This window comes from Macrotis lagotis, chromosome 2 (assembly GCF_037893015.1).
Source record: "Macrotis lagotis isolate mMagLag1 chromosome 2, bilby.v1.9.chrom.fasta, whole genome shotgun sequence".
NCBI lineage: Eukaryota > Metazoa > Chordata > Mammalia > Peramelemorphia > Peramelidae > Macrotis > Macrotis lagotis.
The window spans coordinates 314,828,462-314,849,973 of record NC_133659.1 but is presented as its reverse complement, the minus strand read 5'-3'; the positions used below and the strand labels follow the sequence as shown (position 1 = coordinate 314,849,973).

Here is a 21,512-nt window from a genome sequence, read left to right as displayed (position 1 = left end):
TAGGAAAAACTTTATCTAATAGGGCAACATATATTCTAAAGAACTGATGATCTTCCTATCTCAGTTACAGGTATCTCCCCTCAAAATGGTGCTAATTACAAAAGCAGTTCCAGTATTACAGATAATCTGAATGATATGATTTAAGCTGAGAGAAAACCATTCAGCTTTCTGTAATGTTCATTTCTCTAACTATACTGAACTGCCTCAATGACATCAAGGTCAATAAGATCCTCTTCTGCCTCATTTCCAAAATGAAACAACCACAATAAAAATTTATCCAAAGGTATTCACATAGATTTTCATCAATTTTAGAAACTCAAAACATAAAAAAAAACCTACACTCTAAGTTTCTTGTTTAATTGTAAAAAAACAATTAACGGTATTTTAAAGGATCTGAGTCAAAATCCTGATTCTGATAATGTGCTGGGTCCAGTAACAACTGGCATTACTATTCCCTCTTTCATTTATCCAAGAGCTCTTTCTTTTCCTTTTTATTAACTTGGTGATGACACCAAATAATGCTTTAATAAAAAATGATGGGATGATTCATTTTATTCAAAACATGAAGTTTCCATTGTAGGGTTAAAACAGACATATGAGGAAATAGGCTTCAATGCAACAATAATTTATAACTTTTAAAAATGGAATGAGAAAAGTAAACAGGGGATTTGTATCTAGAGGATTTAATATCTATTTTTTTATTGAGCATCACAAAATCTGAAGCATCTTTCAGATTAAATGCTAAAAATTCTTAGAAAGTAAAACTTGGTTTGAACAGCTAATAGAAAAAAACCACAATTTTTCTGAGAATTCTGGTTGGCAAACTAACATAAAAATAGTTTCTTACCTTAAGAGATCGATGAATTCTCTTTGATTTTAAATCCCAAATATTAACAGTGCCATCAAGGCCTCCGCTTACCAGATACATTGACGTAGAGTTTAAGTTTATACATGTCTGCTTTTGCTATGAAAAAACAAAATAAAACCTCAATACAGTACACTCACAAATTCAAACTACTAAAAAATTAACAAGCAATTAAAGAATTATATTTTTTGCAAATAAATCCAATATCAAGTTCTCTCTTTTAGGGGGGTAGGGGGTGGGGTGGGAGGGATCTCTTCAGTACACCAAGAATGTCAACTCAAGATTTTGGCTGTGATGACTAATATAGAAGTATGTTTGACATGATTGTGCATATATAACTTATATCATATTGTTTGCTATCTTGGAGAAGAAGGAAGGAGAAAATTTTACAAAAATTAATATTGAGGGACAGGTAGGGAGGCACAGCAGAGAGAGTACTGATACTGAAGTCAGATGGACCTGAGTTCAAATCCAGTCTCTGTAACTTAAATAATTACCTGTGAGACCGTAGGCAATTTCACTGCCTTGCAAAAAAAAAAAAAAATGAATGTTGAAAACTATCTCTTACATGTATTTGGATAAAAAATAAAACAGCATTAAGATGAATATTTTGGCAGTTAGATTCCAAACATACATTAACTACACATATAACAATAGCCTCTATTGTTCTGAGGAAGGAATTCTCTATTCAACCAGTTGGAGTCTGTCAGATTCCAAATCAATTTTCCTGGTTCTATTTTTTAGAATGAACACATAGATAAAGGGACAATGCAGGGGGTCCTAACAGTTCATCGTGTATTTCATTTAGGCCAAACTGATATGCTATCAATAATATAATTTCAAATGATAGCTGAGCATCATGATATATCAAATATTAATGATCCATCAGACCCCAGAGATTTTCAGCTAAGTCTTCTTAGGTTGTCCTGACATTTCAGTGACCTATAGGTCACAGCCAAGCTAGGGAATCAAGGAGAAGATTCTTAAAATCTTGTCATAAAAGACAATTCTTTCCCCTTAAAATATCATGGAAAATGAAACCCCTTGTTAATCAATAGATCACTTCTGCTAATCCAAATTATTATCATTTATTATAGGTAGTTCTCTATTTATAAACAGACTCCTTTTCCACTGAGCAACAGAGTTTTTTTATGACAACTTATGGAAATCTCCAAAGTAAACTTGTGCCTGCCCCATCTCCCCATGCCCTCCATTTGCCCTCCCAGAGGTGCCAAGCTCAGGCCACCATGCTGGAGGAATTCCCTTACTACCTCACTGATGGCCTCAGGGCTCAAGATTCATGGATCGTACTTCAAAAAGCTTTTTTGTGAGCTAGACGGGGTACCTGACCATCATTTATAAAAATGGGTTAAAGGGAAATACAACCAACTTACTAGTGAACTTTGGAATACAACCCATTTCTACATTGGTGAGTACCTTACAAAGTTGAGTTGCTTGTTTGATTTAGGAAATGAAGATGCTCATAAGCCTAATAAGGGAATGTCAACATATCCATGAGCATACTTTCAATTGCCTCTGACTATAATAAGAAAATTCCTGGGGTAGCTAGGTGGCAAAGAATAAGAGCACAAGCCCTGTAGTCAGGAAGATCTGAGTTCAAATCCAGTCTCAGACACTTAATACTTACTTAGCTGTGTGACCTGAGGCAAGTCACTTAATCCAATGCCTTGCAAAAAAAAAAAAAAATACATCCTAAATAAATAAGAAAGTACCAATGAGTCCATGAAGATCCTCATCATAAGTTGCAATGCATTCATTCCAGCCTGTCAGAAAAGCCTTGAAAATTAACTGAAATCACTTCCTCAGTGGATAAGGCTTACTACCAAAAGGTACACCTTTGAGAGTCTAATGGTAAGTAAAGACACCTATTCAAATATCAAGCTATTTATAGGTTAAGGATCCTGAGATCAATATCTTCTAATCAAGATGCAACAGCAGATGCTTGACCAAAAAGAAGGCACAAAGGAAAGCAGCCAGAGGAAGAGCGAAGATGACAGAGAAGCCAGGAGCTTCCCTAACCTTTCCCCAGCTTCTCTCAGGAACATTAATCAAACCTCTAAATAGATTTGGGAGCAACGAAACTCACAGAGAGAGAAAGGAGCATTTTCTAGATTAATATAGCTTGAAAGGACTTCAGGAAAGGACTGCCTCACTCAAGTGAAGGGGAGTGATGCCCAATGCAGGGAGCAGAGCACAGTGCAGGGAGTAGAAACCAGGGCAGGTTGGTGCAGAGGAAGCCAGTGGAAGGCTCTCAGTCACAGCAAAGACCAGCAACCAAGGCCCCAGGTTCTGGTTCAACAGGCCAACAGCACAGCAGGTCAGCTGGGAGGGCTCCAACACTAGTAACAGCAAATTAAGAGTGCCAGAAGTCATGTTCAGCTGGTGCAATTAAGTTGGGCAAAGCAAACCACTAATGTCTGTGAGCAGGCCCACTCCTCAAATAAAAGAAACTTGGGACAGTGCCCACTGTGGCCTAAGGGCAGAGTTCAAAATGAGTAACAAAGTCAGAAAAGTCCTAACCATAGAAAGTTACCATGATGAAAAGGAAGCTCACAACACCATTCCAGAAGACAGAGAAAAAAGGACTATATGTAAAGCACCAGACAGCAACATGAATTGGTCCCAAGTCCAAGAAGACCTTTTGGAAGAGCTCAAAAAAGATTTTAAAAATCAAATAGAAAAAATGGTAAAAGAAATATAAGAAAAATTCAACAGCTTAGAAAAGAAAGTTCAAAATTTGACTGATGAAAACAACTCTTAAAAATACAATTGGGCAAATGCAAATTGGCCTCAGACACTTAATAATTACCTAGCTGTGTGGCCTTGGGCAAGCCACTTAACCCCATTTGCCTTGCAAAAACCTAAAAAAAAAAGCCCTTTAAAAAACCAAATGGAAAAAAATTCACTAAAGAAAGCAACTCCTTTAAAAATATAATTGGCCAAATGGAAAAAAGAAAACTAAAAATACAATTTGTCAAATGAAAAATATATTCACGTTAACTGAATAAAAGATTTCCTTAAAAACTAGAACTAGGCAAGTGGACAGCAAAGATCAGTCAAGAAAAATCAAAAAAAAAAAAATGAAAAAATAGAAGGAAATATATATAATACCTCATTGGAAAAACAACTAATCTGGAAAAATAGATCCAGGAGAGATGATTTAAGGATTATTGGACTAACTGAAAGCCACGATCAAAAGAAAAACCTCAATATCTTTCTTGAAAGAAAATCATCAAGGAAAACTTCCCTGATATCCAAGAACTAGAGGATAAAATCATCATTGATAGATTCCATTAATCACCTCCTGAAAGAGAAATTAAAATGAAAACTCTAAAGAATATCATAGCCAAGTTCCAGAATTATCAGGTCAAGGAGAAAATACTGCAGGCAACCAAAAGAAACAATTCAAGTACCAAGGAACCACAGTCATCAGATTACAAAGGACTCAACAGCATTAAGATTAAAGGATCAAAGGATCTGGAATATGATAGTCTACAGGGCAAAGGAACTTGGACTACAACCAAGAATCAACTACCAAGCAAAACTGAACCTAATCTTTCAGAGGGAAAAGACAGATATTCAACAAAATAGGTGACTTTTAAATTTTTCTTACGAAAAGACCAGAGCAAAATATTCAAACTTCAAATATGAGACTCAAGAGATACATAAAAAGGTAAAGAATGCTATACAATTGATATTCAATTAAGATTAAACTGGTTACATCTCTACAAAGGAGGATGATACTTGTAATTCTTGATAACTGTATCTATATTAAAAGGAGTATACTTAGAAGGTATGGCCATAAATTGATTTTGATGGAATGATATAAAAAATTAAAATATAAAAAGGATTGCACTGGAAAAAGAGGAAAGGGGAGGCAGAATAGGACAAATGATATATGAAGAAATGTAAAGGACCAATTAGAGTGGAGGGAAAGAAGGGGAATGAATTTGGCTCAAAAAGGGATTGACATATACAGTCAATCGGGTTTAGAAATTTATCTTACCTAATAGGGAATTAGAAAGGAAAAATGGAGGAAAAAGGGAATAAGGGACGTATAGAAGGGAAGGCTGAAGGGAAGATACAAACAGGAGGGGAAAGAAAAGAGAGGGAGGTCGATAGAAGGGAGAGCAGAATGAGGGAGCGGCAGTGAGAAGGAAAGAGGACAAACTGAGATTCTGTCTCAAAAAAAAGTGGACAGAGGTGCCTGTGGTAAGCAAGGGACCACCTTAAAATGTCATCAGACAGATTCAAATCCTTTTCTCAAATGGTCTTATTAGGTCTTTGCCAATAATATTTCCCATCAGGGTTGTAACAGCCTGTTCAACTCACCAGTCAGTTATGTCAAGCAAAAAGGCATAATGGAAAGAACATGGGTCATGGAATTTGAATCCTAGTTCCAATTCTTAGGAGTCATGTGACCCCTGAGTAAGTCACTGAGAAAACTGAGACCCAAGTACTTCAAGTATAAAATTAATAACCCTAATTTTCACTATATACTTCCCAAGGTCATTTGAGGATCAAACAAGGTATTATTTAGAAAACATTTTCTCAACTGTAAAGTGCTCTATAAGCATCAAGTATTAATTACTCTATTATTCTTCTACTCTGAACATCCTCATCATGCAAAAAGAAAGGCTCTGGGTACTTAAATGTTGACCAGAGGAACACAAACAAATCCCACTAAAGCAGAGTGGGTGTCCAGTGAGAAAGGTGCTGCCCAAGGACTCATCTGGTTTAAGATCAAATGGTTCATAAGGCTGTCTACAAAGTGATGAGTTTTTTGGCCTCTAATTCTTGAATACAAGGGTATGGAAGGGACACAGCAAATCAACTATGGATCTTTAAAGCACGCACCTTATTAAAATTCTCAAACTACCTTAGAACAAGCCTAAACTATACTAATCACAAGTGTTCTTGTTGTCTGAAAGTATCAAGAAAAGCTCTCTTTTTATAGTAAAAATTAAGTTTCTGTCTTTGCCATGATTCTGTGATCTCTGCAAATTAAACCTACAATAAGGTCTTCTGAAAGTCAGGCAGTTCAAACTTGGAAGAAATGCAAGAGGTTGCTCAGTTTCTGGATAAATATATACATATATATATATATGTATATATTTTGGATGAGTTAGTGTGTTACACAGGCTTGTACACAAGGTCATGGAATATGCAAACTAAGATCATTCTAATTCAACACAGGTGTGCTAGGCCCTAGAGATAAAAAAAGACAAAAATAAAAACAGTACATGCACATAAGGAGCAATTTACTGAAGTGATGGAACATACATGTGGAAGTATATAAAATACAAGGTAATTTTAGAGGAAGCAAGCAGAAGAAACTGAGAGAAGGGACAAGGGAAAAAAATTAATCAAGTTTTGTGGCAGATGGTACCTGAGCTAACCTTTGAAGGATAAGAGCAGAGATGAAGGAGAGCAACTAAGTTATAAGGGATGGCCTATGCCAACGTAAGGTGACAGGAGAAGGAATGTTAAAAACAGCTAAATGGTTTGGGCTATAATGTAGAAAACATAAAAGAGAGCAATGTGAAACAAGGCTGAAAAGGTATAAAGAAGCTACACTACAGAAAACCTCAAATGACAGGATGAGTTTGCTTTTATCCCAGAAATAATAGGAGTCACTGAAGGCTTTTAAGAAAGCAAGTAACAGGATACTTATGTCTTAGAATCTTTTTGGCCATCATAGGGAAGGCTTTCTGAGAGAGGAGATTGAAAAGAAGGAAACTAATTAGGAGGCTATTACATTATCCAGATAAACAATGATAAGGGTCTGATTAAGGATGACAGCAAGAAGTGAAAAGATAAGGTCAGAGGTGAGAGATGCTGAAGAGATAGAATCAAGATGACCTGATAACTGTTTTTGAAAGGCAGGGAAGAAGAGAGAGAGATAAAAGAGGGGGGACAAAAAGGCAACTCTAAGGGTACACACCTGAGCACCTGGAAAAATGTTTGTATCCTCAACAGAAACAGGAAAATTTGGAAGCAGGATGAATTTATAAAGTAACCAGTATAAGAATAAGCATCAACTAGACACTACTATGTGACAGGTCCTGTACAAAAACAAAAATGAAATAGCATTTCCCTTGAAGGAACTTATGTTTCATCATGGCAGACAATATGTATATGTGAAGTACATACAAAATAAATATGAAGTACATTTGTGGAAGACATGTTTCTTTTAGATTTGGTGAGTTTGTGGTTCAGATAAAACTTCTCGGAGAAAGAGAATCCAAGAATCCCTGGGGTTAGGGGACTGGAGCTCAGACAAGGGATGTGGAACAGATAAAAAGGTTTCAGAGCCATTTACAGAAAGATGGTTATTGAGCCCTTGGGGTCTCATGTGAGTAGAGTAACAAGGGAAAGTTTACAGAGAAAAGAGACTTTGGGACAGAGCTGTATGGAGCACTCACTCTTCGGAACTACGCAATAGATGATGACCCAGCAAAGGGAGCTGGGGAAAAAAATCACCCGGTGGACAGAACCAGAGGGAATATCCAGGAAGATGAAAGGGGTAAAAGAGGCTGCTGAGAGGTCAAGGAAAATTTCCTTGTCTATTACATTAAGGATCCAACTACTGAAGGTGAATTGTAACTAAGATCTACTATAATTGAAAAAGACATCTTTCCACATGGGCATTCAGAGGCTATTCTTTTCATCTAAAACTAATCCAGGAGCCTGGCATTAACTAAAAAAAAGTTTGTTTTCTGGTCAAAACAATTGTGAGTTATAGAACTCATAAACCTCTAGAGTCAAAGAATACCTATCAACTGTCATATGTTTGCAAATACTATGCAGAAAATCCATCTCTTTCTAAACAAAACAGTAAGATGAGTGTCATGTCTAATTTCAATTTTCCTCTCTCCCTCCCCAACTCTGGCTCTGTCTCTGTCTCTCTCTCTTTTGGAAAGTTACAATCAAATCAGCACACATTAACAGAAATTTAATTTTAACTCTAAAAGCACCAGGACATGATATGATTTTAGTGTTTTGAACCTCAAGATGATTCCTAATGTTTCATACTTCAGAAATTGATTATTGCTGAAAACATATATTACTATTTTCATATAAATTTTTTTCTTAAGAAACAAAAAAAAGAAATTTAATTTTATAGAAAAGACAGGTAAAGGTGATTTTTTTTAGAAGTTTTACATCTTTGGATTTTGATTTTTTTTTAAATTTCTAAGTGACTTCACAAGATCCATCTTTATAAATTAGCTTATCCTAAAGAATAGAGAAGAATTGTTTTTATTTGTGGTTTCATTAATGTGGGTAAGAAACACAATTAATGGATTTTTAAGAATTGAAATCCTGTACCTCCAAGATTTTTCAAGCAATGGGTTTTTTTTTTGGACGCAAAAATAAAGCAGCTGATTAAATAAATTCAGGTTGCAAGTATAATTCAACTGAACATATAAAAATATCAAAATTTTCAAAGTCAGTTTATCTTTTAAAAGATAAAGTCTTTAAATATTTGCTTAATTTTAATGCTTTAATTGATTCAAAATTTTCAAACATTTATTCATGTGGATGAGACAGAGTAATTGGCTATAAATGAACAATCTGCTTCGGAATTCTCATTCCAACATTTATCTGGCACCTACTCAATGTTATGCACTGTGCTAGGCAACAGAAAAGCTACAAAGATAAATATAAAGACCTTGCCCTCAAGTCATTTATAATCTATGAGGTATCTTTTATACCTACGTGAGCAAACATGATACAAATAAGAAACTAAGTGCATAAGAAGGTCCAGTGCTGGAGGATAAATGAGGGGAAATTATCAGTTGTGGTAGATCTCATATGGCTTCACAGAGAAACTGGTACTTCAAGCTGCCTTTGGAGAATAATTCTCATTTCAAAAAAGATGGAGAAGAGCATTCCAGGCTCTTTTTTCAAGAGGTAAGAGCAGAAAGGCAGGAAAACATAAAATATCCAATTTATATAATAAGTACTCCAATATAGTTGGAACAGAGTCCACAAAGAAAAGTAGTCTCAGAAAGGTTGGACCCAAATTATATAAAGTTTTGAAAGTCAGGCATTTTCAAATTTATCCAGAAGGCAATTGCAGGTAATGGAAATGTGATCAGATGCCCATTAAGATGAGAAGACTGGGGGCGGCTAGGTGGTACAGTGGATAAAGCACCGGCCCTGGAGTCAGAAGTACCTGGGTTCAAATGAGGCCTCAGACACTTAATAATTACCTAGCTGTGTGGCCTAGGGCAAGCCACTTAATACCATTTGCCTTGCAAAAAAAAAACAAACAAACAAAAAAAAAAAAGATGGGAAGACTGGGACAGCTAGGTGGAACAATGGATAGAGCACTGGTCCTGGAATCAAGAGGTCCTGAATTTAAATGTGACCTCAGCACTTAATAATTACCCAGCTGTGTGGCCTTGGGCAAGTCACTTAACGCCATTGTCTTGCAAAAAGAAAAAAAATCAACAACAAAAAAAACCTCACAAAAAAGGGAAGACTGTTTAGATAGAAAGATTGGAGTCCAGAATCACTGGAAACAAGGAAGCCAGTTAGGGCACTACTACAGTAGCCCAGTAAAGTGACACTAAGTGCCTAAAATATAGTACTGGTTGATGGAAACATTAAGAAAAAAGAGGTCAAGAAATACAAAGAAAATAGAACATAACAGCAATCAATAATAATAATGAATATTTCTATAGACTTTACTATGTGCCACACACTTTACAGTTATTATTTGATGTACCCAATTTAATGCTCCTGGGGGTACAGATTATCACCATCCCCTTTTTACAAATGAGGAAAGTAAGGCAAACACATAGAAAGGGTCACACAATTAGTGTCGAGGTCAGATTTTTTTTTAACTCAGGTCTTCCTGATTTGAGGTACAGCACTCCAATGAACCATATAGCTTTCCATTAACAGGACTAATGACAGTTTATTTGTACCTTTCAAAAGTATTTCCTTCTATTCTATTCTATGTACCAGTTTTATCTCCCATGCTTGGTAATATCCTCGGGGGGCCTTTATATTTTAACCCTATGGAAATATCTGAAGAGCATCAAAGTTAAGTGACTGGCTCAGGGTCACCAAGATTTTAGGGTATGAAGTCAGAGGTAAAACAGCCCCTTCGAACTCCAAGTTCAGCACTTCCTGATTCCAAACCACACTTTTTTTTTCTGGTTGACAATTAAACTAATGTTTGATGGATGAATTATGGGGATCCAATGGTAATAAATGGCAGAGATATAATATAACAGAGCTCATTAATTGGCTATGGCCCACAAAAAGATCTCTCCAAAAACAGTGATGATAAATTTTATAGCTACTAGCAGCTGAGATTTCTCCTCTGCTTCTAGTCCTCCCACCTTCAATCAACTTCTGGCACAGGTGGCCAAGAAGATAGATTAGTGTTCTCTCTATCAGTCTAACTAGTCTATGGTTTACCACAATGGTCAACAGCAAAAATGCTGACTGACCTCTAGGCCAAACTGGATTGTACCATTAAGAAAAAATGCCTGAACAGATGAAACTTTTTCCCACTGGCTAGGGATTATGGTAATTCCAAGGGCTTTAAAATAGATATGATAGTATTCTAAAGATAATAGCAATAAAGCAGATAGATATAATAGCATTCTAAAGATAACAGCAATAAAAGTAAGCAAGGCAGTATTATCTTAAAAGCATACTCTATAATCCAAATAAAATCAGAAAGAAACAAGATACTTCAACTAACAAATCCCTTTGGAATATTGTTCTTTTTTAACAAAGTTGGGCTGAACATAAAGGGTAGGTGCAATCTTCCTCCCACTATCATCAAGGTGAAGATATCAAGGGAAAGAACAGGCCTCTTGGAGGGAAATCAAGACCAAAACAAGAGCTAAATTCCCAAAGCTAAGATTGATCTGATTAGATCATCTGGGACTCAGAAAGATATAAACAGACCCCAGACATGCTCAGCCTCCTAAGGCAGTCACTGGGCAGCATAAAAGGTCAGGAGGCAATGCTTGTTATTATGGAATAGTCTCTTTATAAAGAGGTATTAAGTTGCAGTATATTTTTTTTATTTAACTTATAGGTAACGAATGATAAGCTAGCTCACAAATTATATTTGAAATCAGGTGCAAGTTTCTTAAGGGAATGAAGCAAGGTAAAAACCAAAGGAAAAAATTCAGGAATACTTACTCCTTCTGCCAGCTCTAAAAGTGGAACTGGTTTACACTTGCAACTGGAAATGACTATTTTATCACCACTGGCAGACGCAGTCACCAAAAAACTATCTAAATGAACAGTTATGGAACACTGAGTAATAAATGAAAATCTACTCAAAGTACATTTATAACTAAGTAGTTTTAGAGCAGGAACAAAACCTTGAAAACGAAAGCACTACTTTATTAAATTTGGAAGAATGTTAAAAGAAATAGGTAGACTGGTGCTTTTTAAACTTGTATCAGTAAACACTATCCTTTCTGGTTTCACTAGTATTTGGAAGCATTTATAATTCTATTTCCCCATACCCTCTTTTTAAGGGAAAGTCACCATTTTAACTTTTCTCTCTCAAATATCACAGTAAACATAAAAGCTGTAGCAACTAATATCAACAATATATCTCATCTCATCTATGAATTTGGGCACAAGACACACCCTGGTCTCCTGGCTGTTCCAAAAACTGGATACTTCATCTCTCTGCTTTAGACATTCTCTTTGGCTGTCCTCTAGGCCTGGAAAACTGTCCTCTATCCACTCTGCCTACTGGCTTCCTTGAAGTCCCAACTAAAATCCCACTTTCTCTTAGGAAGCCTTCCCCCAACTTCTCTTAATTTGGGGACATTCCCTCTGTTAATTATCCCCTATTGATTCTCTATTCAGCTCACTTTGTATCCATTTGTTTGCCAGTTGTCTTCCCTGTTAGCTAGTAAGCTGCCTAGGAGTTTTGGTCTCTTTCTGGATAATATTCTGGCACTTATCACAGTGCTGGAATACTCAAGCAAACCCTTAATAATTATCTGATTGGTTGCCACGTGCCAATTAACAAAATAAAGTCTCCTAAACTTTATTGTCCTATTTTTCTTCCACCAAAATGGTTAAATAAAACAAAACCATTTCACAGTTCTCTGCTAAGAATTTGAATCTAAATAATCTGGTACAAAATATGGGAAGGATGCTAATTACAGTAAATACTATAACAACTTAGTTTTAATGTAAAGAAGAATCACTAAATCTTTCTTGGTTTTTTTTTCTGGAGGGGTGAGAGGGGGCAATAAGGGGAAGGCAATGGGATTAAGTGACTTGCCCAAGGTCACACTGTTTGTGAGTGTCTGCAGTCAGCCTCCTGACCCTAAATTTTTCTTAACAAAATGGGATAAAAAAAAAATAATGCAAAAAAATACTTAGTAAAGCACTTTTTTAATCTCAAGTAACAAAAACTATAAGATCTGAAGTGTAACTTAAGACAGGCATTTTTATTTTGCTTGCAAACAATAAAAGAACCTTATAAGCTTAAAAATATTTTTCCTTTTAGGAGAGGGGGACATTCATAGACTATATCTAGATGAAGCTAAGAGGGAAAAAAAGATTACTTTGTACTCTAGAAATCCAAGTTGTATTACTGGGAGATTATGTGTATTTTCATTCACATAATGACATGCATAAAGTAATTAAAAGTTCTGCCATTGCTTTGTGATTTACATAAATTAAAATATTTTTTCTTAAATGAATACGTAGTATTTTCATTTTTGGCAAATAATACATTCCTGGAAAGATCGATTTTTATTTCTCCTTCACTTTTCATTCTTTTATTTATCCCAACCTTTCCCATAGAATAAAAGAGAAAGGACAACTGAGAGAAGACCATATATATACAGCTTGTGTATACAAATATATATATATATATATGCATGCATTTATATGTCTATTTAGACATACACACACACACACAGACACACACATGAAAAAGACACTTTTTTCTTTAACTTGCCTAAGTCAATAAAAATAAAATCTTGGGCAGAAATCTCAGCCTTAGATGCTTACTAGCTCTGTTGCCAGCTTATTTAGCTGGCCCTCATTTCATGTAGAAAACAAGGGGCTTGAGTCTTTTGACTCTGTTATCCCTTCTAGCTACAAATTTATGCTCCATTAACAAGGAAAATAATTTCAGATCTATTTGGCAAAATCTGTCTACAGAATCTTCACATAATAATGCATTTATTGTATACATGAGATTTTTTTTGATACCAGATGTAGAAACACTGTAGTAGGGATTTTTTTGGTCACCTAAGGTTTTTTACAAAATTAACTTTACATTTACATAGACATTTTAATTACAAATTAATAACTAATGCTAAGAAATTCCTGAAGTCATAAAAAAATATTACTTTTCATTGGAAGTTGAAAAAGATTCAAAAGGCTTATAAAAATGAATTAAGTTTTCTTAATTCAGTATTACAGTTAAGACCCTACTTCTTTAATATAGTATCATCAAATCATTTAATAAGTTAGATTGGTTATAAAAGAAACCAATTACCTGTAGCAGTATTTCCAGACAAGTATATTAAAATTTAGGACAACTCTATCATACAATTGTAGACAATATATTCTGATTTCAATCTTCCCAACAAACACCAAATGTCTACTACTCACAAGAGGATACATAGTGCTTGAATGGATGGGGAAATTAAAACCTAAGCAAAATTCCTGATTTAAGAAATTACAATTTTTCCATTATCATTAAGATCAAAGATATTAAGGTTAAAAGTTACAAAAAGAGTTTTATAAAGTTTGGCTCCTCTAAATACCTCAGACAATTTTTTTTTAGCTTCTCTTGTATTTTCAAAGTCCCTGTTGCCATAATTAAGCAAAGGAGGAAATTAAATGCTTTATTTAAAAGCTTCACTCTGCCTTCTATCTTACCCATGCATAATAGTGGGGTTTCTAATTCCAACTCTACCATTACCTTTGGTTAAGTCTTTTCTGGGTCTCATTTTGCTCATCTTTAAAATGAAGTTTCATAAATCCAGGAATGACTAACCAAATTACAACATGAAGATAGAATGAAATATCATTGCATTACAAATAACATGAATATGAAGGTTTTGGTGATACATGGGAAGACTTCTAATAAATTGATGTATAATGAAATCAGTAGAACCAGAAAAACAATACACACCAAGGAGTGCAATAGTATAAATGGAAAGGACAAACAACAAAAGAAAACAGAATGTAATGACTACGCTTGGTCATGCATACACGCATGTGTTGACATACCCTTCTCCCTGGCTGTTTCAAAATGGCAGAAAACTATGGGTGTGAAATAGTGTATATACTACGGTGATATGTTAATTTAGTTTTGCTTTTGTCTTTCCTTTTTTTACTCATTACTAAAAGGGATGGCTCTCAGGACATTGAAAAATTTATTCAGAATTGAAGGCAATAAAAATATAAAATTCAAAGAATAAAATGAAGAAACAAGGACTCAAAGATCTTTAGGGTTCCTTCTACTGCTAAACATTCTCATACTAATTCTAATTATTTCTGCTAAGACAAAGGAGATAAATCATGTGACTTTTGAAGTCTAATAGACTGGTTTAGGCTGGTGTTTGGCATCATTCTAAGAGGTGAGGTTTCTCGTGTACAGCTAAGATGAAAAGTAAAGTTCTAAACTGAGTAGTTGGATGGAACAATTTGAAACTTTACACCTCTTTCAGAGGCAAACTTTTATCATATGCTTCATTATTCTGTTCGAAATGTTGCCAATTTCCAGGCAAGAAAAATCTGAGTTTTAAAAGGCTTTAGATCTTCTAGTTCTACTCCCTGGTGAAAGTATAATTCTCCTTTCTGATATCCTTTTTAAGGTTTTTTGTGGTTGGTTTTTTTTGGGGGGGGCAGTTCTCCCTGTTAGTAAGTTCTTAAGTCAAAACTGCCTCAATACAATTATATCTATTGGTCTTAATTGTCCCCTCTAGTGCCAGAATGTGACTAACCCTTCTTCCACACAAAGACATTTCAAATATATAGAGAATTACTATATTCTCCCTCTAAATCAGAAGTTCAGGTGGGGGGGGGGGGGAATTACATCTTTATTTTCTCTAGACCCCAACTGCAAGAAAACATCTTTTACTTGTGAATCTAGCAACAACTCTTATTTCAAGGAGAGCTTCACTTGCTAAAGGGAATCATATCAATGAAAATAGTTAAGAAATCCTATTTTATCCAACCTTTCTGGAAAGCAATTTGGAATTATGCCCAAAGGGCAATAAAAATGTACATACCCTTTGATCCAGCAATACCACTACTGATCTATACTCTGAAGAGATGATGAAAAAGGGTAAAAACATCACTTGTACAAAAATATTCATAGCAGCCCTGTTTGTGGTGGCAAAGAATTGGAAATTGAGTGAATGTCCATCAGCTGGGGAATGATTTAATTAACTGTGATATATGTATGTCATGGAACAGTATTGTTCTATTAGAAACCAGGAGGGATGGGAATGTAGAGAAACCTGGAGGGATTTGTATGAACTGATGCTGAGTGAGATGAACAGAACCAGAGTAACACTGTACACCCTAACAGCAACATGGGGCTAATGATCAACCTTGATGGACCTGCTCATTTCATCAGTGCAACAGTCAGGGACAATTTTGGGCTGTCTGCAAAGGAGAGTGCCATCTGTATCCAGAGAATGAACTGTGGAGTTTGAACAAAGACCAAAGACTATTACCTTTAATTTAAAAAAAAAAATCACGTTATCTAATTATGTAATTTTGCTATATCTTATAGTTTATTTTTTTTTCCTTAAGGATATGATTTCTCTCTCAATACATTCAATTTACATCAGTGTATAGCATGGAAACAATGTAAAGACGAACAGACTGCCTTCCGTGGGGGGGTAGGGGGAGGAAAGCGAGATTAGGGGAAAAATTATAATATTCAAAAATAAATTTACAAAAACAAAAACAACAGAAAAGAAATCCTATTTTAAACTATGTCTTCTCCAGGCTAACCCCATCTTTAGTGCTTTAAGCCTACACCTCCTTTATCTTCCACATTCTCCATACCCTCAAAATAGATGGCTTTAACAAGTACCTGGCTTAATATTCTGAATTATTCTATTTCTGCAAAAAAAAAAAACCCAACCATCAAATAAAACACAATGCTGTTATGAAGAAAAGGATACTATTGCTACTCCAACACAAAGAGCTAATTCCAAGGGATGATGAATGGGGGTTGAACTGTTCCACCACAGCCATAGAGGTCGAGTCCCATATTTTAATATCGTCCCCCGATGAGGCAAATCTAATGCCTTCTTGCATGATTGAACCTAGAAAAAATGTGAAACAATGAATAAAAAGCATGTTAGAATAAAGCAGCTGATGTGAACCGAATGGGTGTTTCCCCTCCATATAAGTGCAATAGCAATCAGATCCCACTTATCCCAACACCTCCACTAGATAGAATACAGAGGAATACCAGGAAGCCATCATCATTATGTCTCCTAACATTTGCGTAGTTTTACAATTTGCAGAGTGCTATCACATATATTATCTCTTTGGAGTCTTTAAAAAGCCCATGAGGTAGTAGTGAGAACCATGTCCTGATGCAGAAGATAAAACTGAAGGTCTGAAAGTTTAGGACTTAAGAGGCCCAGAGCTAGAATGTGGGAAATGTCCTGGAGCCTACAGCTAGGCCACCATCCGACTCCCAGGCAGAGCTCTCTTCCAGGCCAAAAAAGCACAGAAGCTCAGCCTGTGACTAACTCAAACAACCCTATGCATTTTTCTTTTCATACACACCTCAAATCTATGTCTCTCAGACCGGGGACTCAGGTTCACATATACATATAAGAGATTCCAAAGCAGTGTAAGCTTCTTGAAGGCAGGAACCGTTTCTCCATTTCATCTTTGCTCTCCTAGAACCATGCACATAATAGGCCCTTCATACATGATAAGAACCTATAACTAAGTGGGAATCCCCTCTAAAATCCTAGTGGTCACTTGCTTCTACCTAAGGGTCAAACACAGGTTTTGAAGGTGAGCCTTCCACAAGCAGGAGCCTCATGTAAAAGGTTCTGCTGCCCGTGTAATCCTGTCAACTTCTGCTCTCTGTACTTGCTTCTTCCTCTCTAAAATACAGATATTGGATAAGATTATTTCTGAGGTCTCTTAGATCCCTGAAACCCATGGTCCTAGGGCTCCCTGAGAACAAGGACCACATGCTCTTTTCAAGCTTCGGCTTGCTGGCCCTTAGTCCGGTACCTGAACTGAACGTCTATTGGAAGGGTATCCCCACTAAAGTCCTAGTCTGATGCCTCCTGTTTGGAACAACTCTGGCTTAATGCAACAATTCACTCAGGGCTGGTTGCAAGCTGTAAACCCTAAGGGACATAACATCAAGGAGCTAAGTCCCATGAAGGAGGGGTGACACCAGGGGTGCCCTGGAGTCAGCTCAAACCAGCCGGACACTGTTAAATTCCCAGTGTCGCTCTGAACCTTGGAAACTGGCCAACACTATAAATTAGAGCCTGATTAGTGGTTCTGTTCATTGCTGGACTCCTAAGTGATGTTAATAATGCAGATTAAACTTTAAAGGCCATTACACATATATTGAAGAGGGAGGGTTGTTTGTTAAACATTTGTCAGCTCACTGCCGGATGATACACAAATACAACATATGAATAAATACAAACTAACTTTGAGAGAAAAACAGGGAGTTGGAGGGTAGAGGGGGGAAAGATGCTGAAAAGAACTTCTGAAGCAGGCGGCACCGGGCTGTGGAGGCCCAGGGACCAATCGCCTCTGCCACGTCGGGGAGGCAGCAGATGCAGGTCTGGGAAGGGGAGTCAGATGAGGGTTGTACCGTGGAGCATCAGCCTGGGGTGAGGAGGACTTAGCTCCTTAGGGTTTACAGTTCCTTGCAACCAGTCTTGATTGGATTGTTGAATTGAGCCAGAGTTGCTCCCAACAGGGGGCATCAGCCCAGGACTTCAGTGGGCATACCCTTGCCCAAGAGGGAAAGGCTTCATTCAGGCCTTTTCTGAAGCTCTGCAAGGCTTGTGATTCAATTCAACAGATTTGAAGGAGGGCACCTCCAGTGTCCCACTATGTGCTAGGAACCGGGGAATATGAAGACAAAAACCATCCCGGTCTTAAAGGACCTTCCCTTCTGCTGAAGGGATCTTGCTCAGGGGGGAAAGTGCCCAGACTACCCAGACCGTGAAAGCTCTGAAATATCCAAAATTCAATCTGGAGGAAGTGCTGCGTGTTGATAAAAGGACAGTCACTGATATGGGAAGACCTGCCTCTGGTACAAGCTGGATGTGAGACAAGGGATGAAATCAAGTAACAGTTTACAAAGCTGGAAACTGAGGCCCAGAGAAGTTCAGTTACTTGAGGGAAGTTAGGTGGTGCAAAAAGACCCGAGTTCAAACCCGGCCTTGGACACTTACTGAGTCCCTGCGTGACCTGAGTCCATTTACCTTTCTGGGACAGAGTCCATTTGGAAAATGAGGCAACTGGACTAGGACTAGATGGTTCCAGCTCTGGATCTATGAACCCATTATTCTGCCAAGTCACGTAACGTCCACGACCTCACTCAAGTGGACTCATCTGTTAGAGGAGGGAGACCCAGGCCCAGAATGCTCTCCCGACTTAGCCCACCCAGCGTCCGTAAGGGGTGTGCAGCCTTTTAGGTCTTCTAGGCCGCACGGCCCAACAAAACTTGTCTTAAAACGGGTCCTTTCTGGACAACGTGGCTCAACACCCTGATGCAGAGGAAGCCTTTCCTGGTCCCTCTCAATGCGGGTGCCCCCCGGGGATAATCCACAGCTTGCTCAGTCTACAGATGTGTGGACAGCTCTTCTGGAGCTCCAGGTGAACAAAGGTGCTCACCTGCTTCAGGGGCCCCCAGCACCACCCCAGGACTTAGTCCAGTCCCTGCACACAGTAGGCTATTAATAAATGCTATACATCACTGCTGTCTCCATCACTCAGTCTGGCGCCCACACACAGTAAGCTATGAATGAATGCTACCCTTCGTTACTATCTCCCTCGCTGGGTCTGATGCCCACATACAGTAGGCTACTAATCAATGCTCCCCATCAATACTATGTCATCTCTTGGTACAGTGTCCAGCACACAGTAGGTTGCTAATCAGTGCCTCACGTCATTACTTTCTCCATCACTCAGTTTGGTGACCGCACACAGTAGGCTCAATGCTACCTATCGTTATTATCTCTCTCTCTCTCTCTCAGTCTGGTGTCCAACACACAGTAGGCCGTTACTTAATGCTAGTTGTCATCATCTCCAGAGCCTGAGTCCAGTGCCTGCACACAGTTGGCTACTAATGAATGCTACCTATCATTACTATTTCCCTCGCTGGGTCTGGTGCCCACATACACTATTATCAACGCTGCCCATCATCACTATGCCTGCACACAGTAGGCCACTAATCAATGCTGTCCATCATTACTATTGCTGCACACAGTAGGCCGCTAATCAATGTTGTCCATCATTACTATTGTTACACACAGTGGGCTGTTAATCAGTGCCTCCCATCATCACTATGTGTGCACACAGTAGGTGGCTCCTCACTGCTGCCCATCATCACTCTGGTGTCGCACACAGTAGGCTACTGATCATTGCTCCCCATCAATACTATGTCCCCACACAGTAGGTTGTTAATCAATGCCACCCATCATCACTATGTGTGCACACAGTAGGTTTGCTAATCAATGCTGCCCATCATGACTATGTGTGCCCACAGTAGGTTGCTAATCAATGCCACCCATCATGACTATGTGTGCACACAGTAGGTTTGCTAATCAATGCCACCCATCATCACTATGTGTGCCCACAGTAGGTTGCTAATCAATGCCACCCATCATCACTATGTGTGCACACAGTAGGTTTGCTAATCAATACCACTCATCATCACTGTGTACACAGTAGGCTGCTAATCAATGCTGTCCATCATCACTGTGTGCACACAGTAGGTTGTTAATCAATACCACTCATCATCACTGTGTGCACACAGTGGATTGCTAATCAATGCCGCCCATCATCACTATGTGTGCCCACAGTAGGTTGCTAATCAATGCCACCCATCATCACTATGTGTGCCCACAGTAGGTTGATAATCAATGCCGCCCATTGTCATTATGTGTGCACACAGTAGGTTTGCTAATCAATGCCACCCATCATCTGCTAATCAATGCCGTCCATCATCCCTGTGTGCACGCAGTAGGTTGCTAATCAATACCACTCATCATCACTATGTGTGCACACGGTAGGTTGTTAATCAATACCACTCATCATCACTGTGTACACAGTAGGCTGCTAATCAATGCCGTCCATCATCCCTGTGTGCACGCAGTAGGTTGCTAATCAATACCACTCATCATCACTGTGTACACAGTAGGCTGCTAATCAATACCACTCATCATCCCTGTGTGCACGCAGTAGGCTGCTAATCAATACCACTCATCATCCCTGTGTGCACACAGTAGGCGGCTCCTCACTGCCACCCATCCCGCCAGCTCCCTGGCTCTGGGGGCGCGGCGGGCAGGCTCCGCCGCTCCGGCTCTCCCCTCCCCCACTGTCCCGGCGCGGTCCCGGGGAGGGGGAGGGGAGGGGAGCGGGGCCGGGACCGCGGCTGCGCAGGGCAGGCCCGCGGCTGCGCCCCCCGCCCCGCGGACGGAGGAGGCGGACGCCCCGCCCCCGCCGGGACCTCACCTGTCCGCCGCCGGGCGGGGGGGGCGGGGGGGGGGGGGAGAGTTAGGAAACCGGCGACGGGGTCGGCGGCCCGGGAACCCGCTCCGCAGCGCGACTTCCGGCTCCCGCGCGAACCGGTTGAAAACTTGGCGGAGCGGAAGTCCCGCCTCCCCGGAGCCGGCGGCCTCGGTTCGGAGGGGGCGCGTGCGCGCCGCGGGGCTGGGGCGGGGCGTCGTGACGTAAGGCGGGAGGCGGGGCCCGGGGCGGGAGGCGGGGCCCGAGGCGGGAGGCGGGGCCCGGGGCGGGGGGCGGGGCCCGGGGCGGGGGCGGGGCCCGGGGCGGGGGCGGGGGCGGGGCCCGGGGCGGGCTTCGCATCCCCCCCGGCCCCGGGCAGCCCAGCCTCATTACAAGCCCTCATCCCTTCCCTCCCGGACCCCCACCCCCACAATCGCCCGCTGGAGAGCCGCCCGGCGCCCGGGATGGCCCTCACGGATCCGCACTTGAACCTTGGCGTGCCCCCCGGCTGGCCCTGAAGCCCCGGGGCACACGGAGCCGCTCGAGCTGGCACGAGCCTTCCTGGAGTCACTCCACACCAGGCCCCCCGGGTCCACCAGCTCCAGCCAAAGGCCCCCCGGCTGGTGCCGCCCCATCCTTGGCCTTCGCCCCTTCCTCTCCCTTCCCCCCAAGCCTAGCATTCACTTTGGCCTCTTTGAATGTTGAATTTCCCGCCCAGTGCCCATCCAGGGGCTGCTTCTCTGGGGAATCTGTGCCAGTCCTGTGCTCCCTCTCGTGGCATCTGTATTTTATCTCCGGGACGGGGCCCGGCTCCATGACAACCGAGTGGAGAAAATGGAGACAGTGGGAAGTATAGAAAGAAGGCTAAAGCCAGGAGTCAGAAAATACCATTTGTGACACAAGGTCTTCCTCCCGGGAC

The 21,512-nt window shown here is 39.7% G+C and overlaps 1 protein-coding gene across 5 annotated transcripts in view; it reads right to left on the bottom strand.

Moving 5' to 3' along the window:
- NEDD1 (NEDD1 gamma-tubulin ring complex targeting factor) overlaps positions 1-20,682 on the bottom strand; it is a 68,819-nt gene extending 48,137 nt beyond the window's left edge. For 2 of the 5 annotated variants that reach the window (XM_074226636.1, XM_074226638.1), the window contains exons 1-4: positions 20,140-20,396; positions 16,048-20,068; positions 11,060-11,154; positions 848-964 (exon numbers count right to left, since the gene is read on the bottom strand). In XM_074226636.1, coding sequence (XP_074082737.1) covers positions 848-964; positions 11,060-11,154; positions 16,048-16,273 — 438 coding nt within the window. In that variant the 5' untranslated portion in view covers positions 16,274-20,068; positions 20,140-20,396. The other 3 variants (XM_074226640.1, XM_074226637.1, XM_074226639.1) reach the window with 3 other exon arrangements.
- Between the last annotated feature and the right edge of the window lie 830 nt (positions 20,683-21,512).